At 55.8% G+C, this 27,089-nt stretch overlaps 1 protein-coding gene across 6 annotated transcripts in view; it reads right to left on the bottom strand.

Annotated features, from left to right (window-relative positions):
* CCDC33 (coiled-coil domain containing 33) overlaps nt 1-27,089 on the bottom strand; it is an 88,696-nt gene that overhangs the window by 33,357 nt on the left and 28,250 nt on the right. For all 6 annotated transcript variants that reach the window (XR_005381871.1, XM_038580959.1, XM_038580958.1 and 3 more), the window contains exons 6-11: nt 26,226-26,317; nt 25,074-25,194; nt 19,019-19,148; nt 18,307-18,440; nt 17,316-17,387; nt 5,455-5,649 (exon numbers count right to left, since the gene is read on the bottom strand). Coding sequence is in view for 5 of the 6 variants with exons in the window: in XM_038580959.1 (XP_038436887.1) it covers nt 5,455-5,649; nt 17,316-17,387; nt 18,307-18,440; nt 19,019-19,148; nt 25,074-25,194; nt 26,226-26,317 (744 nt within the window). In the remaining variant the exon portion in view is untranslated. The remainder of the gene's footprint in view (nt 1-5,454; nt 5,650-17,315; nt 17,388-18,306; nt 18,441-19,018; nt 19,149-25,073; nt 25,195-26,225; nt 26,318-27,089) is intronic.

Here is a 27,089-nt window from a genome sequence, read left to right as displayed (position 1 = left end):
CTCGAAGTTTAGCAGCTGCGGGGTGCAGGGGAGGAGCTGGGGAGGGCTGGAGCCCCCAGAGGACGTCCTGCCTGTGGGAACTGGGCCTGGAGGGGTGGCGTGGGCCGCGTGTGCACAGTGCTTATGTGTGATGAACGTATGCCCTGGCCTGGGCCTCAGGACACGGGTGCTTGCAGAGGCAACGGGACAGAAGAGGCCCGGGCACGCTGGGGCCCGGGCACCGGGCAGGGGAGCTGGGGACTACAGACTGAGAGGAGCTGGAGCTAGAGGGACAAGGTGACAGTGATGCTCCGTTTTGAGACTGCATCTGGCGGCTTGTGTGGAGTGGCCGGGAGGGGAACCCAGTCAGGCTCACCTCCTGGAGGCTGTTGAGCCACGAGCGGGCGGACGGCCACATGCTCTCTCTCTCTGTCCCACTTGGATTCTCTTGTGTTTTCTCTGCCTCTTGTGGCCCAAAGTATCGAGGTCCCCCTGGTAGGGCTCAGACACAGGACCGGGGTGATCTGCCTCCCAGGTCGGGCTCCGTGCCACTCAGGCTCATGGGGCGCAAGACTCCTGGCCTTTGCCATACCTTCTCCCAAGATGGACATTCCTGCCGCCAGCGTAGGCAGGGTCATACTCAGGTAACCACTGCCAGGACCTGCCACCTGCCGCCAGGTGGTGCCTTGGGAGCGGGGCCTGGCCTGAGCTCCTTGACCCCAGCCCCACCAGCCTACAGATCTTGTCCTGGGGGTGGGGGTCGGGGAGGGGCCAGGGCAGGACCAAGGCTTTGGTCACAGCAGCACAGGAGCCCCAGAGGACTCTGGAACATCGGCTCCAACCTCCTCTGCTGACACAGGAAGGAACCCAGAGAGGGAAGGGAGTTCAAGGTCACCTCCAGGAGCCGGTGAGAGCTCTGTGAGAGCAGGGGGCAGCGTGCAGGGGGCCAGGCGGGCAGAGGGTGGGGGTCCTGTCACTGTGGGCTGCGGAGAGGGTGAGGCTGTGGCAGCCACGACCCGAGTGGGGCTGGGGTGGGGGAAGGCCCATGCCATGCAGGTGACCCTCTTCCTGGTTCAGCTGAGTCCGCCTCTGGCTTAGACTGCAAGTCCTATGGCTCGGGGACCCCTGGGCACACTCAGTCCATGCAGGCAGGCACGCAGCACGGTATCTCTGCTACACGTCCAGTCCCCTCCTTTGTAAAGGGCCCTCATCTGTCCCATCTGGTCCTCAGGGGCCATTTGAGCAGGGTGAGCAGCTCTCCTGTGCTATAGATGGAGAGACCGAAGCTCAAGGACAGAGTGTTCAGCACTACCCTGGGCAGGCGGGACAGAGCCAGCACCTCTCCCCTGCGGAGGGGCCCGGGGCGGGGGCGGGGGTGGGCGCTGGGCTCCGAGAGGCCTGCCCCCCAGTGCCCCGAACCCCACCTCTGCTGCTGTGCCATCTGGGACAGTCACAGTTCCTGGGGCCTGCCCTCCTCTCCTGGTCCATGAAATGGGGCGCTCTTTCTTGGGGACATGCTATCCGGGGGAGCTGAAGTCAACCTACCACCCTTCGGAGAGGTTAAAGGGGGTGTTGCCACGGGGCAAGTGACGTTAAGGAAATGGGGGCCAAACAGGATCATTCTGGGGTCCAGCAGGCTTCAGAAAAGGAGAGACCCAAGAGCTGCACTCAGAGGGGGGCAGGCACGTGGGCACCAGCAAGGGGAGATGGAGGCAGGGGGAGAGGCTTTCAAAGAGAGAATGAGAGAAATGAGTTATTCCAGTGTGGTGAGGAGGGAAAACTCCACTGAATCTTTAAACAACCCTTGTCAATTATTCATCTGCTGGTTGAGGGCCCTCTGGTCTGCTGAGCCCGGAGGGAGGGAGGGGGGAGTCAGAGAGAGAGAGAGAGAGAGAGAGAGAGAGAGAATCAGAAAGAAAGAGAAAACCAAAGACAGGCAGAAGCAGGGAGATGCCGAGGTGGGGGGGGATGGGGGGAGAGAAGGGGGTGTGTGGACGGGGAGTGGGGTGAGGGAGCAGAGAGAGGAGGGTAAAGACCCTCCGCTGGAATTTCAACACACACTTCCTGAATGGCAAGGCCTGGGGAAGTACTGAGTACTTCTGCTTCCTCCAGGAAGCCTTCCTGGCTCCTCTCTTCCTGAGGGCTCACTGGGCGTGCCCGGCAATGCTGGGTGACTGTGGCACTTAAGAAGAGAAATGGTGCCAGCCGCGCCCCTTTGCCATTCATCCCTCACCCGCTTCCCGTGAGCCTAGTCTGTGTCGCTCTGCTGTTTGTGGAGTGGGGCTCTCTCCCGCCTGCGGAGAACTTGCAGAGCCCGGGCCCTGGGCCTCTCTGTCCACCACCCTCCCCTTGCACCTCTGCACACAGCACTGGGCACCTGGCAGGGGTTGGGGGTTCGGGTTTTCTGGCAGGTCGGAGGAACTGCTGCTGTAGCTGCGAGTGGCGGTGGGCAGTGGGCAGTGGGGGGCAGGGGCTTTAGAAGGCCTCTGTGAACCCAACCGGAGCCCCTCCTGTTACCCGCTCAGCGGGAGGTGCGCGGGGGAGGGCGGGAGGGGTGAAGGGGGATGCTTGCAAATTGTTTCATGTTTGGGGGTTGAAGATGACTCCTGACGTTGCATTCCTCACACCCAAAAGCCCACCTCTCCCTGGAAAGACTTTCTGGGCTGCCCAGAAACCCTTCCTCCAGCTCCGCCAAACCCGACACTTGACCGGAGACCACACCCGTGGGCCCCTGGTCCCAGTGGGTCCACTCGGGACAGGAGCTTTGCACCATGTGCACACAGTGGCACCTGAGAAGCTTGTGTGAAGACCAGCCTGCGATGGGAGACTGGGCAGGACTGCAGCTGGGAATGAAGGCGGACCCGAGGGTGCACTTGGGGAAGGGTGCCTGGTGGGGGAGGGTGCCCGGGGGGCTAGAGCGGAGGCTGGCAGGCCCTGGGGCAGCGGGGAGCACCCATGGCCTCTTCGCGGAGAGGGGACCGACCCGGCATCCCCTCCACCTCCTCCTCTCTTCCCAAGGTGCTCCTTTCTCCAGAAAATGTTAGATTTCCTATTAAGCCAGAGTAGGCTCTGGAGGGACTCAGGCAAAATTGTTTCTTGGGCTCTGGAGACCCCACTACAAGACGAGACACACAAATGCACCAGGAATCCGGTGCCAATGAGAGGCTCACGGTCTGAACAGAGGTGGAGAGAGGAGGGGAGGCAGCTTGTTGTCTGCTGGCCACTCTACCACTGCCATGTCACTGGGTCCCACTGCCACTAACCCCCGGCCCCAGGCTCTGCTGCTGGCCACACATCCAGGAGTCACACCCTGTGAGGGGGCCACTGCCACCTGGATGTGTTCAAGTGTTATTCGAGTATCTTTTATTGCTCTGGGCCTCTGCCTGCAGCTTACGTGCTGTGTTCTGTGCTCACTACCACGGCAGTCTGCGGTCGCGTGTCCTGTAATATGTGCCGCGAAGGGTCACTGCAGGGCTGGGGTCTATTGCTATGCAACAATACTGCACCGCTCCCTGACTGTGTTCTATTGCTTGTCACTTTGTCTCTTGTTTGCATGAGCTCGTCTATCGCTATGTAATTTTGTTTGGTTGCTATGGAACAGTGACCCATTGCTGCATGGCTACCTGCGATTTCACGGAGCTGCACATTGCTCCTCACCCACGCTCTATTGCTTGGGATGGGGCTTTGCCGGCCATGTGAATGTCTGGGTCCCGCCCCGGTCCGGGCGGGCTCTGGCGAGTGGGTAGGAGCTGGAACTGGGGGCTGGGTCTTCCGGACCCAACAAGGGCAAAAAACCAGAGGTAGGAATAGCCAGATGGTAAATCTGAGCTGAGAGAGAGAGGTGGGAAGGGACAGATGATGCAGGGTTGGGAGGGAAAGGGGGCCTGACACGGTGTGATGGGCAAGGGAGAAGGGCAGGCCCAGTGTACTGAATATTCTATGAGCGTCTGAGGGACCCAGTGGTGTCAGGTTGGCTGAACAGCACAGGCCTGGGGAAGGCAGCATGGGACAGTGGGGTTTGGAAGCCTTCGGCAGGGTCACCCCACCTCGGGGCCTCCTCATTGCCACCCTTTATCAAATTAGGAGATACCACCATCTAGCCGGGTGCCCAGCAAGGGGGAAGGTAGAGGGACGAGCCCGCCAACAGGGCTACTGTGTGATTCCCAGAGAGGGCAACACATCTCTGGATGATGCAGCTAACTCACAGCCACTCAGCCTGTGGGTACAGGGGAGCCCTAATCCCCCTTGTAGGCGCTCAGAACCTTCCAGAATCTTGTCGTCATGCCCTTGGGCTACTTATTTCTCCTCCTCCCCTCCACCATTCACAATGGTTACTCGGCCTCTTGCTTAAGAACAGTTCCTGCTCTTGGCTAACCTTGACTTCTCAAGCTGCAGTCTAGAACCATCTCATACAGCGGAATCCTTAAGAGACGATGAAGAGTGACCACGGGCACTATTCATGCTGCCAAAGTCTCCAAAGACAAGGTCTGAATGTTTATTTTCAACCGAGTTGAGAGCCGGGCTGGCAGGTCAGTCCCTAGAGCTGTTTCCCAAGGGGCAGAGGTGAGACAAGGGGGTGTAGAAGGTGGCCCGTGAGTGCTCTTGGACCTGCTCCAGGGTGGCCAGGGGCAGTCCACGTGGGAGCACCCTGGGCACACCCAGCAGTCTGCAAACCTTCCTACTCATCTGACGGGACATGTTTCAGAAAGGTGCAGAAGTGCCAGGGGAAGATGCGGAGGCTGTCGGTGGAGAGGGTCAGGTCCTGAGAGGAAGAGGCCCTGGGCTTCCCTAGGGGCCAGTGGCCTTGGCTGGGGCCTTTCCTCAGGATCTTTCTGATCCATGTTCCCCATGGGATCAGCTGTGGAAGAACGGGGGGAGCCACGCATGAAGGGACCCGTGGTACCCCTGCAGGAGACTTTGACTGGACTGTCTTACAGGTAGCCTGTTCTTCACCTCTTTGCATGAAGGGGCCAGGACTCAGCACTGACCCTTCACCAAATTAAGATGCCACCTTCGCCACTTCATCAACCCTTTCCCAGCATCTGGTCTCCTGCCAGGAGGGGGCATGACCAAGGAGACAGACTCTAACCAGAGATGACGTCCTCTTTTCTTTGAGCCCCAAACTCTTCTTTGAAAAATCAAAACTAATGACTCAGAGGGGCTTTCCTTTACCCAGTGGACGTGTACCTGAGAAAGTTCTGGGTTGCTCACTACCTGAGTCAATGGATGGTGTCTTACAAGTGTTGGGTTTGCCCAAGGGAAATTGTGTTGGGAGTTCCATTCAAAAGATGAAGAAACTCTGTAAAATGAAGAATCCACACCTTCCACCAGTTCAGCTTTGGGGTAAGTCACATACGGAGTGTGCTTGAAGGGAGGCCTCCTTGCCACCTGAAGAGTGACCAGGTGACGGCCAAACCCCTTCCCTGTGACCCCATCACCACTCTGGCCCTCCCAGTGCTGAGTGGAAACACTCACCATCTCATGGGGCATCTTGGGTGACTGAGGCTCTTCCTCTGCTTCCTGAGCGGTAGATGTGCTGGATTCCATTGTAGAGCTCACCGTGGCCTTGGACCAGGATTCACGGATGGTACCCAGCTTTTCATCTAAGATCTTGGGGTCTAGGATGGGAAGAACTTGGCTGTTGTTTGGCGTCAAGAAGTTTTCTGGATTCTGGGAAGAGAAGGTGCAAAGAAATTTGTGTCTTTCTACCACAAGTGTACTTTCTAGATTCTTCAAGCTTCTCCTCTTCATGGCTCAGGAGGCCCTGCATGCGGGCCCCTGTCTACCTCCTACCATCCACCCCCTTGCTCACTGGCCTCACCACACTGTCCTTGGCATTCCTCCAATGAGCCAAGCTCTTTCCTGCCTCAGGGCCTTTCCATCTGCTGTGCTCTCTGCCCAGAAAGCCTCATGGGTCTTTACAGGGCTGTCCTCTTCTCGTCATTCAGGTCTCAGCCCAGATGTAATCTTCCCGGATGGGCCCTGGCCTTCAAGATAGAGGCCCGTTCTCTCTAAAGTCACCCCTCCTCTACTGTACTCTATTCACATTATCCATTTTACTCTTCACAGTACTCAACTCTGCCAGAAAATTAAACTTGCAAAAACTCTTTTTGCTTGGTTAGTGTCTGCCTCCCTCCTCTCCTCCCCACACTAGGACACAAGTGACATGTAGGCAGAGACTTTGTTCATCCCCAGTGGCTGCCTCATTGTAAGTGCACAACACATATTTGTTCCAGGAATAAACGAACCATGCCATCCAGGACTCTCACGTCTGGTACGGTAGCAACAGCCTTGCGCCTTTGACACCCTTTGCTGGGTAGATTTCTTTTCCATTCCATGCCTGCCTTATCCTCTACCTTATTACCTGTTAAACAGTCTCCTCTCTCTACTCTGCTGGGCCTCCTCTTTGTCTTTCCAGGTTCTTTTTCCTCTTTCCTTCTTCCCTTGGCAGGACCACAGCTCTCATCCCTGCTTGTCTAGAACCCAGCCCCACTCAGATCCCAGCCTCTCCAGGAAATCTTGATGGCCTCCACCCACACTCACTTTAGGCTTTTCTGGAATGTTCCAGACCAGCAGCTGGCTCTCTCTGCTCTCACACTGTTCTCTAACTCCAGGCTCATTTGCCATTTTTGTTTTTCTGCCCGAACTTTAAGTTCCCTGGGCTTAGAGACATGTGTTATGTTCCCTTTAGGAGAGATTGCTTTAAAGCTCTGGTGGAGATCCATGGTTAGCCCTAACGTGCATGTTGCTCAAAGGCTGTAGGGAGCTCAAAGGCAACCAGCTTCTACCCCACATCAGTTGTTGGAGTTCTGTCTTAGCCACATAGCAGATAAATATGCCACCATCTGTGCTAGAAGCAAATAGAACAAGGGGCATAGTGCCAACCAGGACAGGATGTGCTCAACGTTAGAGGTGCTTGAATGTCTGTCCCTGAACAAACAGAGGGAGAACAAGCGCAGGTAAGCCTCTCTTTAAGTGGACACTATATGAAAACCCACACATATGAACCAGATGAATCAGGATAAGGACCCTTCATTTTACCACTTGGATCCTTTAACTAATGATTCCTTTATGCCCTTTTAAAATAAAATTTGATATGCAGAAGTTCATGGGACGCCTGCCTAGGTGGTTCAGTCAGCTAAGCGTCTGACTCTTGGTTTCAGCTCAGGTCATGTTCTCAGGGTCATGAGATTGAGCCCCGAGTCAGGCTCCCAACTAGGTGCAGAGTCTGGTTCCTGAGATTCTCTCCCTCTCCCTCTGCCCTTCCTCCCTTTGCATGCATTACTCTTTCTCTTAAATAAACTAATTAATTAATTAATTAATTAATTAATAAAATCTTAAAAATATAAAATTTGGCATACAGAAATTAACAGGAAGTCCTTTCAGGCCTCTGTCAGTAGAGTAAGGGATAGTCATACAAGAACAGAGTCATATCCAGTCCAGTCTGGGCCTCATCTCTGACCCACCCTGTCAGATGGGTACAAGGACAGACACTTCCAAAGAGAAAGCAGTTACATGAAGATTCTTGAAATGAGAAGAGTGAAGCATTGGGGGACTTTGAGGCTGATTTTGGCACCTATTGTACCCAAACTTCCAGGCCTGTTTTGCCCCTGGGCTTCAGACCTGGCCACCTCTCTCATCTGCCTCTCCCAGTAGCTATGGTTTAGGGAGGGCAAGATTCGTTTAGAGCCTCACCACTGAACACACCAGTGCCTTTGGATAACATCTAAGTCAGGTGGTTTGGGGTTGTCTTGTTGTCTCTGAGTTTTTCTTTTCTTTAAAGATTTATTTATTTGAGAGAGGGAGACAGAACAGGAGCAAGGAAAGGGGCAGAGGGAGAGAGAGAAGCAGACTCCCTGCTGAGCATGGAACCCAACAATGTGGGGCTCTATTCCAGGACCCTGAGATCATGACCCAAGCCAAAGGCAGATGCTTAACCAACTAAGCCACCCAAGTGCCCCATCTTCGTGTTTTAGATAGAAAAAAGTACCACATGTGTCTCCTGCTCAGAATAGCTGAACACCAGACTGGCTGTAGCAGGAGAACTACAGAATGATTACTGGAGATGCGTGGGTAGATGGATACAGGAGAGAGTGAAGGAAAGAACAACTAGCCAGGGCAAAGACGGACTCCCCATTGACCAGGTGGCCCCTGGGACTGGGGCGAGATGCTGATTCAGGACCTGTAATGACATCTCTCCTCATTTCCAGGCAGAAAGCCAATCTTGCTGCCCTGGATTTCATAGACTGCCATCTAATCCAGTTAGGGGAGGAAGTGGAAGTAATGAAATCAAGAGAGAGGTCTCCAGAGGTGCCCCATCAGCTCTGAAAAAGCAGGGACACATTGCAGAGGGAGTCCCTTCCCCCATAGCCTGTCTCTCTGACATCTACCCTGTGTAGGCCCAGTACCAGCTGGGTAAACTCAGTGACCCAGAGCTGACGTTTACTGGGTTCCTCATCAAAGCAGGGCACTTACCAGGTACTTAAAAAAAATTTTTTTTTAAAGGCAGATTGTCATAAGTAGGGGCTCATTTAGACGTGTCTGGAGTCTTGGAAGCTTGACTACCCTGTGTTCTCCTACAAATGGACCTTGAGAGCTTTAGAGGTTCTAGCAGGGGAGCGCAGCTACTCGTATACCCTTGACTGAGGAACTGGCCTTCAATATCTAGACAGCACAGCTTCGGGAGGGATGCATGTGGAGCAGTGAGGGAGGAAGGGGACATCTGCCTAGCCAACCAGATCAGCTGAATCAATCTGGTGATCAATGGGGTGAGAGATGTTGCAGCCAGATCACCCTCACATCCACTCACCAGGTACTTTTACGTAGGATTCTGAAATTTATGATGTATAATTCATTTAATTTTCCATCACAAAGATAAAATTAAAATGACACTGGCCCCTCAATCCAGACCAGTGACTTCACCTTGTCAGTCTCTGAGGCAGATTATGGGGGGAAGATGTTCTGAGGAGGAGGGAAGGAAAGGCAGAGTAGTGATGAATGTCAACTCTTCTGTACCTTTGGACCCACAGCTGCTCTACCTGTAGCCCTTACCAGACTCAGTGGATCTACTCTGCTCTGAACTCTCCATAGCGGGCTCTGGACTGTACCCGTTCCCACAGCTGCTTCATGCTAGTACCTCCCCACCTCCCACACCTGTCCTTGCAGGACTCCTGCCCACAATTCTACTCTCCCGCTCTAATCAACGTTGTCAGGATCCATCCTGCCCTGGGAGTTGGGGGCAAGCAAGTGGGTGACTTTTATAGAAAAATCTTTAGACTCCCACACAGTAGAGGCCCCAAAGGGAGGTCCAGAAGCTGTTGCTCTTGTCATGTGAGGTAAGGGGCACCAGGAGGCCCACAATGCCCCACACAGTACCTAAATTCTTCTTAATATCGCCTATTCAGACTGCTCAGCTTCAGTCTACCCACATTGTGGGGAGGCAAGTGTGCCCTTCTTCCTTGCTTCTCATGGGAAGAGAGCTTGTCTGGGGCTATAAGAAGGGGCCAGGCTGCTCCGAATGTGGGTGGTCAGGGTGGAGCATGGAGGAGGGAGACAGTGCTAAAATGAGGATGAGGAGAGAGGATAGGGCCTTGGGGACTACTCCTCCCTATTTAAGCCCAGCCTTACCTAGCTCTCCCCCTTTCTTCCTGGTGGGGGTGGAGGCTGCTAGCCCACCCTAGAGGCCGGCTTGTTTGCTTTGCTATTCGGCAGGCCTTGCCCCTGCTTGTGAAGGCAGCTTGGGGCTGACAAGTGGCCCCCTCACTCTGTGGTTCCGTGGCTGCACCGCGTCCTGCTTCATTAGGGCTGTAATTGGGAGACCTATTTTGAAAGCTGAAAGCAATGCACAGCCATGCACCGGCTCAGGCTCGCTGCACAGCCCGCCGCTGCTCGTGTTGCCGCAGCTGCCCCACACCACGTGAGTGTCATGGTGGAGAGAAGACTCCCTTCCTCATGCCTCTCAGGCCTCGCCGTTGCCTGCAGAGGAGGGTCTGTTGGGACAGACCAGGCCAATAGCATCACAGACTCGAGGCTTCTTGGGTCACCTGTTTCCTCCTCCTCCCCTAACATCTTCTGCCTCCCTCCTACCCACTCGGTCCCCTAGATCCCTAATCATGCAAAATGCAACAGTTCCAGCCTGCCCTGGCAATTACCCCACTAGCCAGGGTGCAGCTGCTGTCCTTGGTGCTGAGCGCGCCCGCCCTCAGGCCTGCCCGCCGCTCGCCCCGCCCTGAGCTTCTCGCTGGAGCGCACAGGCTCTTAATTCAATTAGCTGGCCCTGAACCCTCCCCGGGGAACCTGCAGCGGAAACTGACAAATTCTGTTTAACAAAGACATTTGTCCCCCGCCCCGCCGGCCTTGGGCTCTGCCCGCCTGTATCCCACTCATTAGGTATCTAACAAAGTGCGTCCCAAGAAATCTGCTTCCAATCGCTAGTAATTCAGGAGGCCTGATGCAATTTTCTCCCTGATAAGGGTGTCTCGCCCGCTGGCAAGCATCATAATGAGCCCCGTGCAGCAGCTCCCTGATCAGTCACTGCTTTGTCATTTCCTGTGGCCCCAGTTGTAGGTTCTTATCTCTTCAGCTGAAGGCGAGGCTCAGAAAATGGGGCCCTCCAAGAGTGCTTGCTGCCTTCCATGCATATCACAAGCCTCATTAAGGCATCCTGCATGGTCTTGCACCTGCGCTGGGGCTGGAAGCTCTGAGTCTGTCTGCTAGCAGAAGAGGGTCTGAGTGTTAATCCTCACTGGGACCATAATTCATTCTCCAGAAAATGGTTTCAGAGGGTTAATCTAAAAGCAAGTTGTGGGGTCAGGGGAGGGGAGCCAGTGATTGGGATATTTTAAAATTCTGGGAAGGATTTTAGTATTAAATAGAGCCTTGCCTATAGCTCATTGGACAGTCTGTGGGCTCACTCTCGTTAGCTTGGAACCTGGGTTTTCTGCATTTAATCTTTCCCATTGGGTTCCTCCATTGTCATCTAGAGATACCAAAATAGAGTTGGAAATGGATCAGATCACATCTTACTGCTGCCAAAACCGCTTTGAACCACCACCACCAAAGTCTAAACCTGCATCCTGGCATCCAGGCCCTCCACAGAGTAGGCTCCATCTAACTCTCCAGTCTCATTGCCCACAACAGCCACCATTCGTCCCCTGTGCTTCTGATACTGTCATGGCTCCATGGCTTTGCGTCTGTGACTCCTTCTGCCTTGCCAATTTTCAAGCCATTCCTTGAGGCATAGCTCAAACCATTCTTTCCTGTGACTCTTCCCCTGACCTTTGTATGCTCAGTGTACTTCACCCAGAAACCTTAGCAAGATGGGTGGTAATGACCTGCCAGGGTGCTTTACTGCTTGGCACAGGTTGGAGATCTAAAAACTGGCTAACAATTCATGCCTGAATGGCCTCGGGTGGAGTGGGGGTACATATGGTTTGGCTGAAGAAAGGTCTAAGCTATGATAGTGTGGCTTTGAGAAAAGTTCTGCCCCCACTCTCTGAATAGTTTGGTCTGGAAGCTTTGCCCTCTCTCACCGCCCCCCTTCCTCAACCCAACGGTTGTACATGAGAGAGAGCAGAGCAGGCCAGGGGAGGGCCCAAATGTCCAGCTTCGATAGCCATCACTGTATCCTGACTCAATACTTTCCATCTCTGGCTGCGAGCCACGGGCTCACTTTCTCAAGGCAACAGAATCCTGTGGTTGGTGAGCCATTGGGGTGAGCATGCAGTATGGCTCTTGGTCCAGCCCTGCCCACTCACAGGCCAGAAAGCAGGTCTCCTCTTTCTCCAACTCCTCCACAGCTCCCAGCTCAAGGCAGGGTACACTGGGGACTTCAGCATCTCTGGCCTCTAGAGAGATGATTGTCTGTCTCTTCTCCATTTCTTCATTCCCTGAAAAATTGCTGTGAGACCAAATGTGGGGCTGGTGATGTTTATCTTCAGCACTTGACAAGGCCTCCTGATGTCCTTATGGATGTGAATCTGGTGGAGCGGCTGTCATGAGGGGCGGGCGCCGAGTGACAGATTAGCAAGGCTTCATTGTTCCCCTCCCCCAGGAGCCCTGTCCTCATCTCTGATGAGTTCAGCATGTTTGTCAGCAGCTACACTGGGCTGGGCACTTACACAAGCTCCTTCATTCAATTTTCACTACATTCCTGGCTGGTAGGGATCACACCTCCCCTCTGTGGATGAGGAAGGTGGGACTCAGGGTGGCTAAGATAGTGAAAGATCCAGGATTCAAACCCAGACTTAAGGATGCACCCTGTTTGTGTAGGGGGTATGGGGTGGAAAGGAAGACAGGCAGGATGTTGTGCGGTTGTGGGAGGGGAAAGGGTCCTTTTTCTTGGGATCCATCATTGTCCTTGTGGTAGCATTTTCAGAGCTGGAGTCTTGGGGGTGGGGACAGAACCCTTCAGAGGACAAAACCAGCGGAGGATGCTATCGTGCCATCCTGAACACTGGGCCTTCTAGGCAGCTGTGCTTCATGAGGAAATGGAGGCAGGTTTATGTTGGGGCTTCTCTGAGGACCAACCCAGAGCTTTCATAGAAACTTACAAAAATTCGTCAAAAACCAGCATGGTTCTGCCTATTACCTGCCCTCACCTCCACATTTGTTAAACAGCCACATGTCCCCACTTTGGTTTGGTCTCCAGAGAGCTTTGTGGCTGATTTGAGTGAAAACACCAGGCAGCCCTTTGCATGGCATTGAAGACCTGCCTTGCCTCTCCCTGCAAGAACAGGGAAGGGGGAGGGTCCGAAGGGATTGTGGGAACCACCACTTCCCTCAGTGGGTGGCAGCAGGGGCCATCTCCTTCTCTCCTCAAGGGCACCTACCCTGTGCCAAAGTCCAAGGAAATGCATGGGTTTCAAGTCCTTCCAGCACCTCTCAGGCTTGTGGGCTAAGAAGGAGGCAGCCACCCAGTGTGAGGGGCCCCATCTCTGCCTGCGTAAGACTCTGGATTCCAAATCCCAGCTGGAGAGGGCATACTGTTGTCAGACACCCAGATGACTGCATAGACTTGTCCCACCTTGCAGGAGGCACATTTCCATGCAAGGAGGCAGCACTGACACAGTGAGCATCTATCACGTGCATGCTGGGCTCCAGTCCACATGGGTCAGCCTAGGAAACCTGGTCAGTATGGGCCTCGCTTCAAAGAGGTTTCCTGTAAGCTGGAGGGCACCTAGGATGCTGTGGGATCTTGAAACCAGTTCATTAAAAGAGGCAGACTACTTAGCCTGGAGAAGCACAGACTCCTGGGGGACCAGATCACACTCTTCAAAGGGAAGAGGCCAACATCAGAAGGAAAGTGGAAGAGAGCAAAAGGTTATTCATATATGTATATGTGGAGTAGCCATAGGCTTATGGATTCCTAGAGCCGAATGGACCTCCAAGGCCAACCCCCACAGCATGTGTGATAAAGGGAAGTTTGTGGCATATATGCAAGAGTCTGTTTTTCTGGTTTTGGTGAATCTATGTAGTTACTCACATATTCATCTACACACACAACTCCAGCTGAAAGCAGATCACTCTCAGCAGCAGGTGCCTGTAGACAAGTCCCATCAGAGGGAAAAAGCTTAACCCATGGCCAACAGACCTAGCTTTGAGCACAGTCCATCTTGCCATTCACAGAACCTGTAGGCTTTGCTGGCTGGTGTGCCAGGCAGCATGCTGGATGGCTGACCGTGTGCCAGTATCCCCAGCACTGGGGGCTTGCCAGGGCTGCACGGAGGAGCCTGGGGACACAGAGAGGGTGGAATCAGTGGGAGGTGATCATTTCTATCTGTTGTGGCCACTGAGCCATGGGACAGGGCACTTCTGGTGGTAGTAAGCATCCTGTCATGGCAGAGTAAGGTTAAGTCCACCTGCAGTGGATGTTGTCAGGGAGAATCCTGTCCAGGGTGGGCTCCTGAGAGACAGCTCTGTGGTCTCTGCCTGTTTGGAAATTCTGCAATGCTCTTGTTCCCAGGGCTCTGACAATGGGTGATGTGGAAGCAGTGGGTGTGGGGGGTTGGTGTTCACCAAAACCTCAATTAATCAGGATAACATGTCTCTGTCCCATGGAGGCTCAGGAGAAAGAGGATGTGTCCTCAGGAGGGCGGTACCCAAATAGGCCATGTGTATTTATTTCTCCTGAAGCATCACCTTTCAGTAGCACGTCTGACTACTTGCAGGGAATTGCCCTTGAGATGGAACCATTAGCCACACGGACGAGGGGCCCCAGGAGGCCCGTTATCCCAAGCCCCCCTGCAGCCAGAGTGTCCTTGGGACTCTAAGATCCCAGGCTTCAGGCGGTGGCTCATGGAGCTTTGAGCAGTGTTTGATTTAAAAGATGGAAGAAGCAATGGTCGTGGTCCCTCAGGCAAGAATGCAGACATGAAGGCCAGGTACCTTCCACCATGAATTTGCAGACAACATCATAGGTGCAACAGGAAGAGGCAAGGAATTCAGAGCCTGTCAAGTGTTTGCTCTCACTGGGTTTCGTCAGGCCTCTTACCAGGAGCTGATGCTACTCATGAACTCACTTGCTGGTTGTCTGGTCCACATTCCCTGGATTCCTCGAAGAATGCAAGCTTTATGAGGACTGTAAGATCTCTCAAACCAGGACAGTATCTGCTACACAGTAGGTGCCCAATAAATGTTGGCAGTGGCATAGAGAACACCAGTGTTGTGATCGTGAGGGCGATGGTGAGTGAGGGAGCTGGGGCTGGGCCCTCTGGGCTCAGCTACGACACCATCCACCTGTTCATCAGCTCTCAACACTCTCCCACCACCCCTAGCGAGAAGGATGCCAAAAGGGCTCAGATGCTAGCAGAGAGCCAGGTCCAAGCCCGAAGAGGGTGAAAAAAGGCAGATGGGCTCCATGGCTGCCAGTCCCTCCCTCTCCTCATTGTATCCACAAGGACAGCCAATGAATGGCTTGGGTGCCCTGGCTGCAAGAACCTATGTGGAACCCACCACATTTGCCCCAAAATTGGAGTTCAAGATTCTAGAATCAAAGTGAGGCAGTTATGGGCCAATTCACATATAGTGTCACCAAGGAACAGTTTAGCCACAAAGATATGCAGCTTCTGTGCACGCCAACAGGGGTGTGAAAATGTCTGTGTGGCAGCCTGCATTGTGTGCGAACATGGGTATACACATTAAGCGTGTGCACCCTTGCAAAGGGGGGTGGGGGTGCACACGTGTGCATGTCTGTGCATATGGGACCGTCTCATGCGATGGTGTGAGGAGTGTGCGAGTGTGGAGCTGTGTTTGTGTGTGAATGCTTGGCTGCAGAATCTGAATTTCCTCTGGTACTATTTTCCTGGTTCACACCCAATCTTGATCCCTTTCTTTTCCTTTCTTCTCGGAAATCCATTACTGAAAGGTTTTTTACCCGCCTCCAGGGGGAGGGGGCTGGGGGAAGGGGAAGCTAAAATCACAAGGCCCAGATCAAAACACTCAGCCGCTAAATGAATTCGGCAGCGTTTTCCCGCATGACTTGGAGGGATAATTTAGTGAGGCCGCCAGCTGGAAGGAAAGGGATTAATTCTGCACTTAGCACAGCTCTGGTGAATAATTCATCAATGAGACCTTTGTGCCTAGCCCTTGGGCGACTGGGGAAGGGTCCGGTCCACCTGCCTGTTGCCTGCCTGGGTCCCTCAATGGCCTGACCAGGGGCACTTGATGCTCCTTTCGGTCCTCAGGACACATGTACCCCAGTGAAGGGTTGGGAGGCAGGGGCAGGTGAGGAAGGGATAGGCAGTGGCCACCGGCAGACTCAAGACCCCGGCAAGAGGCGGTGGGGGGTTGAGCTCCAATCTGGGAAATCTGTGACATTTTCTCTAAGGACCCTCATTCTTTCTTAGGGTCTTTTGCTGCTTCTATGTCCTCCCCTCCCAATACCTTCTTGGTCCTACACCCGATGTGAGGATGGAGGTGGAGGTGGGAGCGGGGGTGTGTGCCAGGCTGTATCTAACAAACTCTCTTTCACCAGGAATTAGAGGAATCAGGAATTAGAAGACAATGCCGAACATTCCAGAGGGGGAAGTGCTAATGGGAAGTCCCAGGTACCTACCAGAGGCCTTGTAGGAACACATTTTTCGAGTGGCTACGTTCCCAGATATGTGCCTCTTACCCTACACCAGGCAATTCCCTGTGTGCTCCATGGGTGAGGTCACAGGGAAGTATTACCCCAGCGCTAGTGGCTATTTTTCCTGGTGTGGGAAGCTGACAGGAGGGGACTGACCCAGAAGTTGGCCCCTGGTCACTAGTTTCCGGGCTCATGGTCCTGACCTGCCCACATCCCCGCTTTGTGTCTGTCTTAGCATCCCAGACTACAAAGTGGCAGAAGGTGCCTGCCAGGAGCCAAATGACCAGGGTCCAGCCGGGACTCAGAGTCCAGGGAGCGCTGGCTGGAGGAAGGGATCCCATCCATCAGGCGGGGCTCGGCCGGTAGTAGCTTTCCACTTGGATCAACCCAGCTGTGGTAGGCAGGATTCCAAAAGCGGGCCCCCAAGATTTCACACCCTAATCCCCAGCACCCATGCCTATGGGGAGCTATGACCCCGGGGCTCACGTCACGTGGCACAGTTGACCTTGAGATGGGTACATTATCAGAGTGGGCCTCCCCCACCACATCAGCTCCTCTAAAAGCAGAGGGTTTTCTCTGGCTGCTGACAAAGGAGAAAGCCAGGGAGTTTTGAGGTATGTAGGGGGGGGATTTGACATCCCTGCTGGCTGAAAGGTGGAGGGGGGCCCTGGGAGAAGGAATGTAGGTAGGCTGCAGCAGCCGAGAGGCCCCCCCGGCTGACAGCCATCGAGGAAACAGAGATGTTGGGAACCTCGGAAGCACACTCTTTCCCAGAGCCTCCAGAAAGGAATGCGACCTTGCCAACATCTTGACTTGAGTCGGGCCCTGTCGGATTGCCCACCTATACAAGTGTGAGCCCATAAATGGGTGCTGTTTTAAGCCGCTAGGTTTGTAGCAGTTTGTTACACAGCCATGGAAGCTGACATCCTAGTTGTAGGTTTGTAGGACTTGAACAAATCCCCGTTGTAGGACTTGTAGAACTTTGATCCCAGTGAGGCAGGCTTGCCTTGGGCTGAGTTAGAGTCCGACTCCCAGGCCTGGGGGGCCTCTTCTCTCAGCTCTCCTCTTCCTAATCTCAGTTTACTGTCTCGCTTTCTGGAGCCTTAAATCACCCTCAGACATTTCTAGCCAAAGCAGTGGTCCCCTCCTCCCCAGAGCCTCTGGCCCCAGCCCCTGGACAAGGCCAGCAATTGTGCAGGGGGTTGGAACCCACCACGGGGCTACAGGAGCTGGCGCTCGGCTGCCCTTCGCATCCCCGCAGCCTTACCTCAGAGGAAAGCAGCTGGAAGGAGATATCCACTGTGGGGGCCTCACCATTTATGGTTTTCAGCTTGGTGTCCTGGGGAGGAGAGCGGAGCAGTCAGTCCATGCTGGCCAGGGCAGCTTCTGCCTCTGATCTGCCCGTTGCTACAGATTCCTCAAGAGGGGGCCTGCTGGGGGCTCTGCCTGGGGAGTGAGAGGGAGGCAGGAGCTGGTCCCCCGCCTCTGCTCACCCTCACTGCCTCGAACCTCCCTTCCCGGCTCCACTGAAGACCTGACTGGCACTTCCAGACCTGCGTCCTGGCACAGGGGCGAAAGTCCCATTTACTGAGGTCTATTATGTCAGGAAGGCCAGAAGTATTCTAGGGGAAAAGGTGGCATAGAAATAAACCATGATGATTAATTCTTATTGAGAACTTATTCTAAGCACTTTACACATATTTCCTCAAAAAAAAAAAAACAAAAAACCTCACTGCAACCTTATGAGAAAAATTCTATTACTATGAATCCATTTTACAGACAAGGAACTTGAGCCACCAGGACTTTAATTTTTCCCGCAGTCATATAATCTAATGAGAGGTGGAACCAGAATTTGGACCCAGACAGTCAGGCTCTAGAGCCTGGGCTCTTGGCTCTCTTATCCTACAGAGAGATCCTATAAAGGCATGTTGATCCCGTTTTAGAAGTGGGCACCCTGAGGTTCAGAAAGTCTAAGAAACTTGCCCCAGGTTGCACAGTGAGACCTAAGGCAAGTCAGGATTTAAACCCAGGCCTGTACTCTTGCCACCGTCCGGTGGGGCCTCCCTGTGCTTCTCTTCCTGTCGCTGGGGCAGGAGCTTGGGGAACTCCTTACACTCGAAAGTGGTCGGCTTCCGTGGTAGGGGCCCCGGGGGAAGCTGCCGGAGAAGCTAGATTCACTGGTGTTAGTGGGGCAAGGTGGAACAGGGTGGGGTGGGGCGGGAGCAGGCACCGGCATGGGCTCTGCTGGGGGCACTCACAGTGATGGGGAGCCTCTCCACACGAAGCCCACTCAGACCTTTCCCTGCCAGCATCTTGCGGTACAAACGGCTCTTCAGTGGCAACACGGAGACGCCCAGGGGCTTGCTGAGGGTCCAGGGCTCACCGCCTTTCACTGCGGGGAGGACCAGCTGGGACTCCGACCAGAACCCCAGCCCAGGCCCCCGGGCCCCGTGTTGGAGGCTCCAGCAGGCGCTCGATCCTCTGGTTCCTAACATCCCGTTCTCCCGCGCCTCACTTCCCTGCCTCCTGGCCTTGCCCTGCCCAAGTAGCCTCCTCCTCTGCTCTTAGGGCTCCCTGAATTCAAGGCCAGCTCTCCACATATTTGGTGTTTCTAGGTTGTACGTGGATCTCCCCCATCTCTGCCCTTGGGGGCCTTACTCTCTCCGTGGTGGAGCGCCTGCCTGGCTCCCTTGTCCTTTGGCATGGGCAGGACACATGAGTCCTATTCCCATGTTAGATCCGTGCATTTTTATCACACGACTACCCCCTCCCCATGTGCCCGTCAGTGAGGACGGAGGGATAGATCCCTCAGGGCTCACAGCTTGGAGGGGAAACTGGCGCCCGGCAGGCGCTCCTCCACCTGTCTGCATGCAGTGGGGCGTCCCTGCAGGGGGCGGAGGCAGGTGGTCTGAGCACCCCCTGGTCCTCAGGTCCTGATGCACGGCTACCCCGGCACCAAGGGGCACTCACTGGAAGTCGAGGAGTAGTATTCCAGCACCAGGGCTGTGTCTTCTGAGAAGTTGGTGGCTCCATCTCGACCTTGGAAGAGGAAGGACTGATTCCACGAGGGCAGCTCAGGGGGTCCCCCAGGCTTGGACAGCTGAAAGATAGTGGGAGTCAGTGGCAGGGCCATGGGTTCTCCCAAATGGAGGGATGTCCAGATATAGCCATACGGGTGTGTCTACACACATCACAAACGTTCGTCCCAATTATAAAGGCAACAGACGTGTAATGAATGAATTTTGGAAAATATGGAGAAGTAGAAGGATTAAAAAGAAAAACCCCAGGGGTGCCTGGGTGGCTGAGCCAGTAAATCATCTGGTTGTTGATCTCAATTCAGGTCTTGGTCTCAGAGTCACAAGTTCAAGCCCTAAGTTGGGCTCTGCACTGAGTGTGGAGCCTACTTAAAACAAAAACAAACAACCCTCCCCCCAAACACCGTAGATTCCTACACTAAAGACAACTGTCCTAAGGCTGTATGTTTCTTTTTTTTTTTTAAGATTTTTATTTATTTATTCATGAGACACACAGAGAGAGAGGCAGAGACGTAGGCAGAGGGAGAAGCAGGCTCTCCGCAAGAGCCCGATGTGGGACTCCATCCCAGGACCCCGGGGTCACGCCCTGAGTCAAAAGCAGACGCTCAACCACTGAGCCACCCAAGTGCCCCAGGCTGTGTGTATCTTTCTAGTTTTTTCCTAAGCCTATTCTGTACTTAATTGTCATCCTAACATCCTATGCTTTTCATTTACTGTGAAAATCTAAGCATATCCAGAGTCACAAATAATACTTGGCATCCATGATCTCAGTAGCCAGAGGATATTTTGTCACGTCCAGGTGCCCTGGTTTCCCCCTTCCCACGTGGCCCTACAGTAACACTGCATTGCATATTCTTTGACATGTATTTCTGTGTCTCAAATCATTTCCTGCGTACCCAAAATGGGAATGCTGAGTTCAAGGATGTGCCTTTTAAGGCACTTGACTACTCGTGGGTAAACTGTTTTCCTAAAGAGTTGCGCCCACTCACACCCATGGCTGGTGGTGTCATAGACGCCAAAGGAGACATGAACTCCACCCTTGGGCCCAGCCCCCCTCTGCCCCACATGGGTTGCAGAGGCTCTTCAGATGCCTGAGCCTTGGTGCATTGGCAACGCAGGCCTTGGGGATTTGGGGGATTTGATAGCACACCAGGCCCCAGCTGGGGCACGGGCGTGAGTCATATTTACACAGTGAAACAAGACGGCATTGACTAGAGCCCCAAATAAGGGGGCTGCATGGGACATTCCCGACGGTGGTCACAGAAGCTGTCTTGCAGGAAGCAGGACCAGAGGACGGCTCTGAAGCAAGACGTGGGAGGGCAAAGGGGAGGAGGGAGGTCTTCTGGCTGGGAAAACAGAGGTGGTGGTGGTTCCAAGCATGGCAGGGCTGGAGGATGCCTGGAATAAGGCGGGACTCCAGGGGGAGGAGGCCTCTGCAAAGGCTGGAAGGTGGGACAAGGGGGATGGAGCACAGCAGGCTGCCCTGCATGGTCCCCACACAGGGAGGGGCTGGGGTCGTTGGTGCAGACTCCCCCCGAGGCTGCCTCGCCTTGTCCCCAGCCAGGGGCTGTCAGTGACAGTGGAGGCCGCTGCCACCTCCCGCTCCCCTGCGGGAACCCGTCATTGCTCAGAAAGGTCAGCACAAATGCACTGGCTTGGAGAGTTATTGATGCAGGATCTTGAAATATCAGTGTGGGTCCACCCGCCCCCGCCCCCGCCCCCGCCGCGGTGGCAGGCCCTCCTGCCTGTCACACTAATGTGTCCGCTCTGGTTCTCTGAGGCCCAGCCCAAGGCTCAGCTGTGTCTGCCTAGGCCCCTGCCCCTGAGGACATGGGCTGCAGTCACTTTGGGGCTAGGGGTCCTGAACACAGGGACTGTGACTGGGGTGACCGGACTGTTCCTGAGAATGGGCTCTGGAGGGAGCTCAGGGACAAACACGGGGCCACCAGGCCAGGCTAAAGAAGCTGCTTCCAGGTTCTGTGGGGCTTGGGAATGGTCTTTCAGGACTGATCCCCAAACCATGCCCATCCCAGAGCTGCCCCATTCTCTTGGGAGCCTCAGGGGCCTCCCTGTAGCCCGGACCATCTGCCAGGCCCTGGGGCACTCAGTCCTCTTCTGCCCCCATCCCTTGCTCCCACCCTGGAAGGGGGACATTTAATGGCTGCTGGCTGTCCTCTCTGGGGCCTGTTAATGTGTCCAAATGGAGTCGACTAAGCAAGAAATAGTGTCTGACTGCTCAGTAAGGACAGGTCTTTCCCTGAATGGGTTCCCAGGAGTCCTCCTCCAAGAGAGATCCCTTGGGACCTCCACCTGGGGAGAGAGGGGCGGCTTCTCTTGCGTGTGCAGGGAGGGAGGGAGGGGGAGCGGCAAGGACTCCAGGTTAAGCCTCCTTTGCAGTCTGATGCCAGGGCCCCGGGGAAGGTGTTGGTGGCATGTGTGTGTGGCGGGGTGGGGGCAGGGTGTGTGGCGGGGAAGCCACTGACCACAGACGCTAATGGGCAAGGCCATGGCGGGCTGTAGAATTAAGGAATGTGATTAACCCTCCGCTGTGATCTTCAGCAAAGCCATTAACCCCTGGCCACTGAGGCAGACCCGCCTTCCCTGGGGCAGAGCCTTCATTACGTGAAGGCTACGGCCCTACAGGCCTCCTCGCATTTCCCCTGGGCCCCCGCATCCACACCCACACCTACCACAGCCGGCTCTGCGCATCCTGGGGAGAGGCTGAGGCTGGGGGACCTCGAGGGAACTAGGACACCCTGGCTCTGGACACCTGCTTGGCCACCAAGGTGAAAGCTCAGCTGAACTCAGCCGAGGCGCCTGGGGGCGTCTCCATGCTCTATACCTTAGGAGTGCTGCGGGGCATCTCGGGGAGCTAGAGTCAGACCCTGTCCCCTCTGGAGCTCACCATCTTCCTAGGTGATGGGACACGGACACACACACACACACACACACACACACACACACACTCCTATGATCCATGCAGAGGTCTAAGGAAGTATGGGTGGTGGGAGCTGGGATGTTGGAGGAGAAAGCAAGGACTCCTGGCTGGTGGGGGGGGGATCCGAGGGAGGGGCCATTCTAGGCTGGGTGCAGCGAGACCAGAGAGGACAGCATGTATGTGGACACCTGGGCACCCAGTGCACCTGCCGGAAGCCTGTGGGGCTGGGCCGGTAGGCCTGGGAGCCGTGACTGCCCGCCAGGGCTGCGTCCTGTCAGCCAGGGGTCCAGGGGAAGGGCCTGAGCGGAGGCCACTGAAGCCTGTGGGGCTGGGCCGGTAGGCCTGGGAGCCGTGACTGCCCGCCAGGGCTGCGTCCTGTCAGCCAGGGGTCCAGGGGAAGGGCCTGAGCGGAGGCCACTCCTGTGGTCCATGCGAGAGACGAGGCCCGCGACAGGGGCCCCCTGAGAGCCTGGGTGCCCACGGGCGTGGGAGCTGAGTTAGGGGAGGACGGTGGGCAACTTCTTTCTCCTCTGCTTCCTCCCCATCGGCCAGGAACTCTGCCTCAGCTCTGCAGGGAGGGCAGGCCAACGGGGGCAGCCTGTCGGGCAATGGCCCCCGCAAAGGTGCAGGGTGCAAGGGGGGAGGAATTGCTGAGTCCCGCCCCATTTTGGGCCCTGCGGCCCAACCGTCCCTTCACTGACTGTGGTGCCTTCATCACCAGGCCTCCAGGGGCGTGAAGCTGACCCTAAGGGCCACTCTCCTCCGTCCCAGATGACCTGCTTCGGCCGGTGGCCCACCCCTTCCCCACACCTGTCACTCAGAGACCCCACGGTGATGCCACACCCCCCGTAATTGGCTGAGAGGAGCATACATGACCCAATTCTGGCCCATGAGACAAGAGGGGAGTGTCCCGGGCCTTCAGGAAAGCCGCAGGTGCAGGTGCAGGTGCAGAGGGGAGGGGCTCCCTCGCGGGTCCTGGCCCTGCCTGGATGGGGTGCCCTAACATTTTGCTTCCAAGAGCTGTTAGCCAGCTGCAGGTGGCAATTCAGGGGTGTCGGGAGCAGGTCCTGGGGACACCGCTGACATGGTACATCCACCAATTCCGGCAGCTGCCTGCCTAGGGCCCCGTGCCCAGCGTGACGGCAAACCTCGTGGGAACTCGTCCCTGAGGTGTCTGTTACTTGTGGTCTCAGGGGGCATCTAACACTGGGGGAGGAGCAGCTCCGACAGGGGAGGAGCCCCTAAGCCCCCACCCCCACCCCCCACGCTGTGCGCACCTGAGCCCTTTAGAGCGCAGCTGACAGCCCAGTAAGGGTAGGACTCCGGGACTGGAGGGACCAAAGGCCACGCAGCTCACAAGTCAAGAGCAAGAGGCAAACCCAGGTGCACCAGGCCCTCAAATCGCCGCTGCAGGGCTCGGGCATGTGGGCAGGGTGGGGAGGAGGTCACAGCAGCTCAAGGTGTCAGGGGGCAGGTGGCCCCGGACACTACCTGGCCCAGCCACCGCCCCTGAAGTCAGGTGAGGCGATGGAGGCGCAGGAAGGGAAAGTGGAAGGGCAGCGTGAAAGCTGCTGGCTGGCACCCACCCCCACCTGCCCCCCGCCAGCAAGCCTGCCCGGTCCTCGCCGCCCGCACCTCTGTGAGTTCTCAACCTGCCCGAATGCCATGTGGCCTCATGAACTTCGACAAGTGTCCTGGTGTCCCAGGGCCCCTGGCCTCCATCCCCCACATGCGGGAGGCCCTGGAGGCAGGTCTTGGGACCTAGGGGCCCCTCCGCTACACAGACTGGTGGGGCAGCAAAGGCAGCCGGAGAGGGCCCGGGGCGGGGAGGGGGCTCCCTCATTACAGCAGCCAGGCCTCCTGCCCCTCGGGATTGCCTGCTGATTGGTTCATAATTTTCTGGGCAAATGCAGGGCCATGTGTGAGAGGACTCTGGGGAAATCAGGCCGAGGATTGGTTTGGGTTTGAAGCCTCTATCCCCGGGGTCCCCCTTCGTCCTACCCCTCCCTGCCACCATCATTCTTGTCCATATTTGAGCCTTCAAATGTCCTTGCCTTTAAATGAAGGGGGCTCCAAAGGGGTGCCTCATTCTGTATTTGCCATGCCAGACATGAAGAGTGGTGGGCAGACAACAGGAAGGACTTCCCAGGCACCCCTGTCTTCTTTAAGGCTTCTAGGAATGTGGGGACCATCATGTGGGGCAAACTCCAGCTGAAGTAGAGACTATGGGAAGAGACGGACCCGGCCACTCCCTGGTACCCAGCCGCAGTCTGCACACCCCTCCGCCACGTATTCAGACACACCACTCACTCTCCCCTCCGGCCCTGAACATGCATCTGTCTTGTCCTGTGCACCCCAGCTCCACTCCCGTGCTCTTGTTCCCTATCGCCCTGCACAATCCCTCCCCTATTAAACACTCAAGAGTCTTGTGTCTGGATACCCGCTCCAATCAGCCAGGCTTCACGTCCCTCTTGCCTCGAATTAAAATTTATTTTTTGTTGTGGCAAAATGCAGACAACATAAACTGTCCCGTTTTAGCCGTCTTTAGGTGCACAATTCAGTGGCATTAAGTAAATTCACAATATTGTCTAACCATCACCACTATCAATTTCTAGAACGTTCTCACCAGCCCAAACAGGAAACTCTGTACCTATGAAACAATAACAGCCCCCCCCCCCCCAGTCCCTGGCGAGCACCCTTCTACCTCCTGTCTCTGCGAATGTGCGTACTCTAGGGACCTCCTATCAGCGGCTTCAGACATCATTTGTCCTTCTCTCCTCTGCCTTTTACAGGCCTGACAGTCCCTCCTGGTTTGTTACTAGGTCACCCACTACCTGTGTGGGCGTGTGACCCTTTCATGTGCGTGAGGCCTTCTTCTTCCCTGGACCAAGGGCGCCCTGAGGGCAGCTCCTCCACAGCACAGGAGGCTTGGCTCTGGGGACACAGTAAACCCCTTAGGGGTCAGGGGAATAGCCCAGCGAGGGAGCCAATGAATAGACACGTGGGTGGGACACTGGAGGTGCACGGGGAGGGGGGGAAGGGGGGACCGTACCTGAGGGCACCCGTTCTGGCTGCCCCGAGGAACGTCGAAGCGCATCATGGATGGGTTAGGGAAGGAGAGGCGGGTGATGGGCAGCCCCACGGAAGCTTCGTCCTGCTTTATCTGGTTGACCCTGGGGAGGCAAGGAGACGGTCAGCCCACAAGTGCCGCGGGTGGCTCAGGCCTGCAGGAGGGCGCAGGGCTCTGGACACCAGGACAGGTGATGGACCCTGGTCCTCTGATCACCGGCCCAAGGCGTGACTCGCTGTGGCCTGGCCACATCTGACTGCCCCAGAGGCCCCATCTTTAAAAAGCCCTGCCATTGGAAGTCCTTGCCGGAATGACCCACCCTGGTGGTGGCAGTTCTAGTTTAGGTCAAGGGGGACCTGGAGGCTGCAGGGGCAGGGTCCAGGGTGTGTGTGTGAGCAAGTAAGCGAGCGAGCGAGCAAGCGTGTGGCCATGTGCCTAGCTCTTAAGAGGGCTGGGAGGGAGTGTATCAGCTTCATTCCTTCAATAAGCAAGGAGTGTTCACAGGTCAACAGATGGTGTGGCGCAGTCCTGTTGGGCCAGAAGAGTCAGAGGAAGTGACAGAGGCAGACAGCTGATCCCCAGGAAATGGAGCTGTCACACAGGGCCCATGTGCACCGGGGGACTCCCCACGCTGTGTGACCCTCAGGGGCCACGCTAGCCCAAATACCCTTCCTGAGGACGGCAAATCCACCAAACCCCCAAAGGTGGTCTGGGGAGGAGGGGCACGAGTTTGGCTGGGGCCAGGAGACCTCAGGAGGGTGAGGGAGAGGACTCACAGGTGGGGCTAAAGGTCATGAAGTTCTGAGCGGACCCACAGGCTGCCTTCTTTGGGAAAAACCATTGGCTGGAGCCTTGGTCCTGCGCTGGAGTAGGAGGGGGGACTGTGGGACGGGAAGCAGGTGTGGAGGGCTGAGGACCTCCTGCAGGGAGTTCTGAGCCGCCCCTTCCCAGGCAGGGACTGTGGGCAACTTCCTGAACCTCAGACCCCAGTGGGAGGTTTGAAAGGCCTTGGGGAGGGGAGGGTTCTAGGGCTCCTGGAATCAGGGCCTGTGGTGGCAGCGACAGCCCTTCCCCTCCTCTGTCCTCTGCCGGGCCCGCCCTCTCCTTGCCCACACCCGCCTGGGCCCCACTCACTTAAAATCATTGTAGTTGGGAACCACCCTGGCAATGACCACCATGGGGTCACGGTTGTTGACCAGGGGCTCATTGACTCCCCGGAGAAAGACCTGGGGAAGAGAGGAGGCAGGTGAGCCTTGGGTGGCTTTGAGCCCTCTCGGGGACAAGGCCAACCCGCCTGCCACCTTTCTCCCCAGTAATGAGCTCATCCCTGCCTCCATCTGCCTCACTTACTTCCTTCTCTGCTCAAAGCTGCCCTCCTTCAGGCCCTGACTAGGCCTTGGGAAGGCAGGGGTAGGACACGGATTCTGTCCCCCATATGCCTCCACTGCCCTCCCGAGCGACTCCTGATCTGGCTCCTGGCCCTCACCCCTTATCCACCAAATGGGCTCCCACTCACCCCTCAGCGCTCACCCCAACCCCTCAACTGTGAGTCCTGTGGCTCCTCTTACTTCTGACCCCATCACTGGCCTCTGCTTCTATTTTGCCCCCCAACCCATCCCCTTTCCCCAGCAATTTAATACATGATGGCAAAAACTGCTTTCGTGAAAAATGAATTAGACCGTGTCATCCCCCAGCTTGAGACCAGCAGTGACTCCTCCCACTGCCCTTGGAATGAATTCCACAATTGTTACCATCAGGGCCAAGGCCTGCATGTGTTGGCCTGTCTGCCCTCGGCCCCCAAGTCCTCCCTTGCTCCAGCCTCACACGTCTCACCCCTCCAACCTGCTCACTTGCTTCTGCCTCAGGGTCTTTGCACATGATGATCCCACTGCCTAGACTCCCCACCCCCACCCCCGCCCCAGCAACTCAGTGGCTGGCTCTCTCTTCCCTTAGGGTTAACCGTCACCACCTCTGGGAAGCCTTCTGTGACCACTCCTG

Source organism: Canis lupus, chromosome 30 (assembly GCF_011100685.1).
Source record: "Canis lupus familiaris isolate Mischka breed German Shepherd chromosome 30, alternate assembly UU_Cfam_GSD_1.0, whole genome shotgun sequence".
In the NCBI taxonomy this organism is placed as follows: Eukaryota; Metazoa; Chordata; class Mammalia; order Carnivora; family Canidae; genus Canis; species Canis lupus.
This window is presented reverse-complemented; position numbering and strand designations above follow the sequence as displayed.